The sequence below is a fragment of the Etheostoma spectabile genome, chromosome 8 (assembly GCF_008692095.1).
Source record: "Etheostoma spectabile isolate EspeVRDwgs_2016 chromosome 8, UIUC_Espe_1.0, whole genome shotgun sequence".
NCBI classification, from domain to species: Eukaryota; Metazoa; Chordata; class Actinopteri; order Perciformes; family Percidae; genus Etheostoma; species Etheostoma spectabile.
In genome coordinates, this window is record NC_045740.1 from 3,183,047 (window position 1) to 3,190,122 (window position 7,076).

General features: G+C 38.3%; 1 protein-coding gene across 2 annotated transcripts in view; it reads left to right on the top strand.

Moving 5' to 3' along the window:
- The window catches only part of nell2a (neural EGFL like 2a), an 85,997-nt gene that overhangs the window by 28,731 nt on the left and 50,190 nt on the right, over positions 1–7,076 (top strand). For both annotated transcript variants that reach the window (XM_032523572.1, XM_032523571.1), the window contains exon 12: positions 291–419. In XM_032523572.1, the coding sequence (XP_032379463.1) occupies positions 291–419 (129 nt within the window). The remainder of the gene's footprint in view (positions 1–290; positions 420–7,076) is intronic.

A 7,076-nucleotide genomic window follows, 5' to 3' on the forward strand; every position in this document is an offset into this window, starting at 1 on the left:
TTGGCTAAACGTGTTCATGTTATAAGTTCAGATCAAATTTATCTCTGGTATCCGTTAAAGTATTTTAGTTTTTTTCCCTCAAGATTGTGGAGTCAGAAGGTAACATATATATAAAATATAGGGTATTAGTGTCATTTTGTCCGAATATTCCTGGGAAGAACCCACTGTATGGATGCTTAGAGTAAGGGTTGTGATACTCTGACATAACCTTTCCACTGGCCTTGTGGGTTTCAAATCCCTCCTCTCCTCTCCACTGGGTCTCAACCTTTTCCTCTCTGTGCCTCCTGCAGGTCATGACTTCTGCTCAGAGGGACACAGCTGCGTGGAGCACTCCGACTGTGTAAACCTGGAGGCAGGAGACTGCTGTGTTTGTAAGGATGGCTTCCGTCCACTGCGAGACGATAATGCCTACTGTGAAGGTAGGGCATGTCTCTAAATAGCTAAAGTTGATTTGCCCTCTGCCAGTAAATGTTTGGTTGTTTTCTGAGATTGTGCCTGGGCTGCATCAAAGGGGTCATGAGAGTAACCTGTTCTTTGCTTTTTTGGAGGACACGGTAGTTTTAAATCAGAGTTAATTTTACACTGAGGAATTTACAGTTGTCATGGCGCTCTGGTTTCAGCCTGGGTTGATTCAATTTTGTAAAATGAGCACAAAGATAACACACATATCTTTGGCATCACATTAGCAGACATGTGTCCAACCCAAAAGAAATACTTACAAATAAAACAAACATGGTTGACATAACATGGTGCAAAGTGGGGGCCTAAGGGGAGTGAATATACGTCCATCCTGAACTTGTTTTGTGTATTTATGAGGTCTTTTTTCAATAGAGTTGCCCATATAACCACAAATAACACTGTGGCATTGATTAAAGGATCATACATGTGTTATTTTTCATTGTTGCCAGTTATCTTGTTACAGTGTTGTCAGTAAGCATAGTAGGAGATGTGACGATGTTCCTCCTTTCAGAAGAATTTGTTTTCTGCTACTCATTCTGGAACCTTATAAAACTAACTTCCATAACCTTGCTTCAGGCCAGAGGTGGATAATTAGGCACAATAAATACATTTTTAGTTATATTTCTTTCTTTCTTGGGTTTTCAATTTAATCAACATGTCACATTACTCTCTGCTGACTGACGCCTGAAAAAACATTCTAAAAAGATGTTTTTAGAAATGGGCTGCTTTTGTTAGTTTGATTACATTTTAAAAGGAAATAATACATGTTAAAAAAATGGAAATGCATTGAAAGTGAATTGCAAAATAATGTGGACATTTGCTAAATGCCCATGAAATCACTTAGTTGAATTCATGCGTTTATCACATAATCCTTGTTTGATGGGAGACTGTAATCCCCTCATTATTTGTGTCAACAAAATACAACAGCTGCTTGTCATAATGCTTTTTGAAAGACTAATGTTTGTCTTCTTAGTCAGTTGATCAATTTGTGATATAAAAACTTGCTCACGGTCTGTACTTTTGCATGAATTTTGTGTCAATGTGCGTAGGGGGTGGGGGGGATTATTTTTATCTATCAACAGCCATCTATCATCAGTGATGATGAGTCATCATTCATTACTGATTGCACATTAATTCTCAGATGTTTCCAAACCATGTTGCACTTTAAAGTATTACATTCTTATAAAAACAGACATTGTTTTACATGATTGCTTTTTGAATGTCCCTCACTATACAATTGTAAAGCATGCTCTATACCTCATTGAGTAGGTCATTTCATGTTATGGTGAAGCTATGGAAAACTTGCTCAGGTTTCAAACGTTAAGACCCTAAATTGACGGTGCTTTCTCTGAATTTCTCTTCTCACATCATTAAATAAATTATTTCAAGAGTAAATTATACGAGATGCATCGTTAAAATAAATTATGAGTTTATCATCTCTCATGCTATCCTGCGTTTAACATGTAGTTAACATCATGTCATAACTACCCCTGTGCATCTCTGGTATTAATGAGCAAATATGGCATCAAAGTTATTCAGATTCTTCTGCATATGACCTTAACAGCTGCCCTGTCAATATACAGCCTTCTTGATCTGCCTTCTGCATTATGTGTGCATTTTTTAGAGCATCTGTTTGTGACTGCATGCCTTGGCCTATTTTTTTTTATCTACAATCCACACACCCCCTGCGATTATATTTTCTTTCACTTTCATCAAGATGAGGCTTAAGTGTCACTCAAGCCACAGAGCTATTTGTTACTGTAAAAGGACGCTAAATGAAGACAAGTAGTTCCCAGCTTCTGCAGATCTCGCATGAATTTACAAAAATGAGGACGTCTCAGGGAATCTGCATAATTGAAGATATTATCTATGTTAAATGAATGGGAAATTATGTTGTTGGTTGTAGGTTTTGATCAAATGGCAAATGCTGGCCTCATTTACCATAACAGTGTTATATCATAATCTCTTTGAAAACATTATTCAGACAGTGGTGGAAAGTAATTAACATTTACTCAAGTATGTTGTTACAACTCTGAGGTGCTTATTTTATGCTAATTAAACTTACTGTATACAGTATTCCTATCTGCATTCTAGATGTTGTTCAGGTGTTTTTTTCTGAATTTATTTGAGCGCGCTACTAATTACTTTACAGATCAAGATTTTACATATAAAACATCTGTTAGAAAATGTGCTGCTTTGCCAACAGTATATATAATATGTAACATTTGCAAACAACGTGAAACTACTGCTTATGCTGGTAAATGGACTTTCACTTGAAATAGCGCCTTTCTAGTCTTCTGACCACTCAAAGCTATGCGCTACCTGCCACATTCACCCATTTGCGCACATATTTATATACAGTGGTGTGAAAAAGTGTTTGCCCCCTTCCTCATTTCCTGTTCCTTTGCATGTTTGTCACACTTAAGTGTTTTGGAACATTAAACCAATTTAAACAATAGTCAAGGACAATACAAGTAAACACAAAATGCAATTTGTAAATGAAGGTGTTTATAGTAAAGGTGAAAAAAAATCCAAACCATCACGGCCCTGTGTGAAAAAGTGATTGCCCTCTAAACCTAATAACTGGTTGGGCCCCCCTTAGCAGCAACAACTGCAACCAAGCGTTTGCGATAACGTGCAATGAGGCTTTTACAGCGTCCTGGAGGAATTTTGGCCCACTCACCTTTGCAGAATTGTCCTAATTCAGTTACATTAGAGGGTTTTCGAGCATGAACGCCTTTTTAAGGTCATACCACAACATCTCAATAGGATTCAGGTCAGGACTTTGCTAGGCCACTCCAAAGCTTCATTTTTTTTTTTCTTCAGCCATTCGGTGTGGACTTGCTGGTGTGTTTAGGATCATTGTCCTGCTGCAGAACCCAAGTTCGTTTCAGCTTGAGTACACGAACAGATGGTCGGACATTCTCCTTCAGGATCTCTTGGTAGACAGCAGAATTAATAGTTCTTTTATCACGGCAGTCTTCCAGGTCCTGAAGCAGCAAAACAGCCCCAACCATTACACTACCCACTACCATATTTTACTGTTGGTATAATGTTCTTTTTATGAAATGCAGTGTTCCTTTCTAGCCAGAATACTTGGACACACACCTTCCAAGAGTTCCACTTTTGTCTCATCAGTCCACAGAATGTTGTCCCAAAGTCTTGGGGATCATCAAGAGGTGTTGTGGAGAAATTGAGACGAGCTTTGATGTTCTTTTTGCTCAGCGTGGTTTTCTCCTCTGGAACTCTGCCATGCAGGCCATTTTTGCCCCGTCTTTTCCTGATGGTGGAGGCATGAACGCTGACCTTAACTGAGGCAAGGCCCTGCAGTTCTTTGGACGTTTGTTGTGGGTCTTTTGTGACCTCTTGGATGAGTCGTCGCTGCGCTCTTGGGGTAATTTTGGGCGGCCAGCCACTCCTGGGAAGGTTCACCACTGTTCCATGTTCGCCATTTGTGGATAATGGCTCTCACTGTGGTTCGCTGGATTCCCAAAGCTTTGGAAATGGCTTTATAACCCTTTCCAACTGATAGATCTCAATTACTTCTTTCTCAATTGTTCCTGAATTCTTTGGGTCTCGACATGATGTGTAGCTTTTAAGGATCTTCTGGTGGATCTTACTGTGTCAGCAGCTCCTATTTAAGTGATGCCTTGATTGTGAACAGGTGTGGCAATAGTCAGGCCTGGGTGTGGCTAGAGAAATTGAACTCAGGTGTGGACAACCACAGTTATGGTATGTTTTAAAAAGGGGTGCAATCACTTTTTCACACAGGGCCATGATGGTTTGGATTTTTTTTCACCTTTAATAATAAACACCTTCATTTACAAATTGCATTTTGTGTTTACTTGTGTTGTCCTTGACTATTGTTGAAATTGGTTTGATGTTCCGAAACACTTAAGTGTGACAAACATGCAAAGGAACAGGAAATGAGGAAGGGGGCAAACACTTTTTCACACCACTGTACACTGGTGGCAGAGGCTACCATGCAATGTGCAAATCTGCTCATCAGGATCTAATCTAAGGATTCACACGCACATTTGCACACCGATGGCACAGCCTTTGGGAGCAATTTTACATCTACTGTATGTTAGTAGATCTGTAACAATAATGTATCAGAAAATACATGTAATAATACACACTCAAAACGGGCCATCCTGCATGAGTACTTTTTATACTAAGGTACATTTAGCTTTTAATACGTTTGAATGCCGGTATTTTAATTGTAATGCAAACAATTGCTGTTTTTAATTTAAAGCTGCAATAATCAATATATTATATTAACAAAGGATCAAATGTGTAATGTGAAAGGGGTTGCTTGTAGTGTTGAAATCAGAGATTCATCATCCCATCCTGCAGTTCCCCTCAGATCTAGCTCAGCGCAGTGTTTTATTGTCTTTCAGCACATCGTTTAAGTTCACTTTCACCACTTTCATCAACCTGTTCTCGTTATCGTTTTCAATTAAAAACCTCTGATAACCAACTGTACACTACTACTGTTAAATGTAGCAACTAACTGGAGATTTTAGCTACTAAAGAGCCTGATATTTCCCTCAGGAGTTAATGGATATAAAAACAGAGCTTAAAGGAGAGTGAATATTAGACATTTATCAGGTGTTCAGAAACTATTACTGACTCATATTTGGTCTTGAGTTAAGGCTAGATGTTTCTTCCTCTCACACATTAACATTGTTACTAAGTACAAGCAGACAATCCTTTGCCTCCAACATCAACATTTCAGACCCACACTATTCATCTTAAGAGCAGCCTGACTCTCGCTTTGAAATTGGATGGCAGTGTTTGGGGTGAGTGTTTGCATCAGATGCTGCACACAGAAACCTGAAATTGACTCAATTTGTTGGAGTTCTGAAAGCAATTGATTTTATGTTTGTCTCTGTAACATACTTACTATATTATTGTGTGTGTGTGTGTGTGTGTGTGTGTGTGTGTTTGTCTTTTCTAAAAAAAAATTAAAAAAAATGAAAGAACTACCTTATATCAAAATATTGACTCATATAATAGATACACTATTTTGTGGCTGCAAGATGTACAGCAAGATGAGCTATTGGCTGCTTTTTAGATGACTTTCAATACAGAGGGGCCTGCAAGATGAGTTTGAGTTTGTAGCAGCATAGAGATCATAAAGCATAGAGCTCATAAAGCAGATAGTGGACCCAAAAAACATAGGGTTTTATGTACAAACACACACACACACACACACACACGTTTTTTGGGTCTTGTCAAATGTAAAGACAAACCTCACATGAGCAGAGACAGATACTAGCTCTTTAAAACATTCCTAGGTCAGAGATGGGCTCAAAATAGCCGATGAGATCATTTCTGTGTAAATTTTTCATAGTAGCAGCAGTAGGGAAAACTCAGGGGGATACTAGCCCTGCCTTTGTGTAAGTCTGTGTGTGTACATGTGCAGGTGGTATGACTGTGTATGTGTGTGTTTGAGCGCTGAGTTCTGAACATAAAAAAGCCCAGTTATTTCTCTATCCTATCCTCCCGATGCAGTCAGGCTGAAGGCCTATTTAGCTACATGCACGTTTGTGTTTAGGACATAATGAGACAGAGGGGCAAGCAGTGGAGAAGTGACAGACTGTGTGATTGTCTTTCAATTGAACAATCAGTATAGTTCAACGTGTTGACATAATACCATTATTCATCAGCATTGTAGATAACTGCAGACAGAGAGACATTTCCCATTGTTGTCTGGTTTTGAAATGCCCTACTTTAAAAAGTCTCTGCAAGGAATGCTCAAAACAAAGGGCTGCTTGGGTGTTTTGTGTTGCACCCCAATGGGAAATGTGAAATACAAAATTGTATCCTTTAAAATCAAGGAAAGAGACAAATATGCAACAGGATTTTATTTTAACGTAAACTGTAGATATTGTTATTTTCTAACTCATTTTGTCAGGGACAGTGCACATTAAAGGACCAGTTCACCCAAATTACAAATAAAAATATTCTCGTATGTTGCCATGTAGATTGTTTTGGTTTGATTTGTCCAGGTTTTGAGGTTTTTCTGCCTCCACAACAATGCAATAGAGGTGTGTTAGGTGTTCACAGCATCGACAACGTACATATACAGGCTGGTTATGTGCTGTATTTTTCTCATTTCCAACAATTCCTGTGAAAATAGCAAAATATTCATTCTGCCACTCAAAACTTCTGGACATCCTGGACTGACTGTCACATTCAGCTCCAAGCTTATTAATTTATAATTATGTTTTTTAAAAAGCAATCACAAATATTTCATATTCATTTAATAAAAGGATCAGTAATCTCCTAAAACAGCTGGGCACAGAAGTTTTATGCAGATATTACTCAAACTGGAGTAAATTGTGCATTTGTTGGGGAGATTGATATACAAACTATAAACGATATGAATTACAGTGCCCATGTTCAACATAATGAAGGAACGTGTGTGTGTTTTTGTGTGTGTGCATATGTGTGTGTGTGTGTGTGTGTGCGCGCTCTTTGAAGTGCTTGTAGCCGTTTTTGGATGTCAATACAGTTTTATGGCACAGTTTACAAAGTTATATCAGACGTTGGCTTTAAAGGTAGTTCTTTTTAGTAAGATCAATTAGGGCTGCACAATTAATCAAATTTTA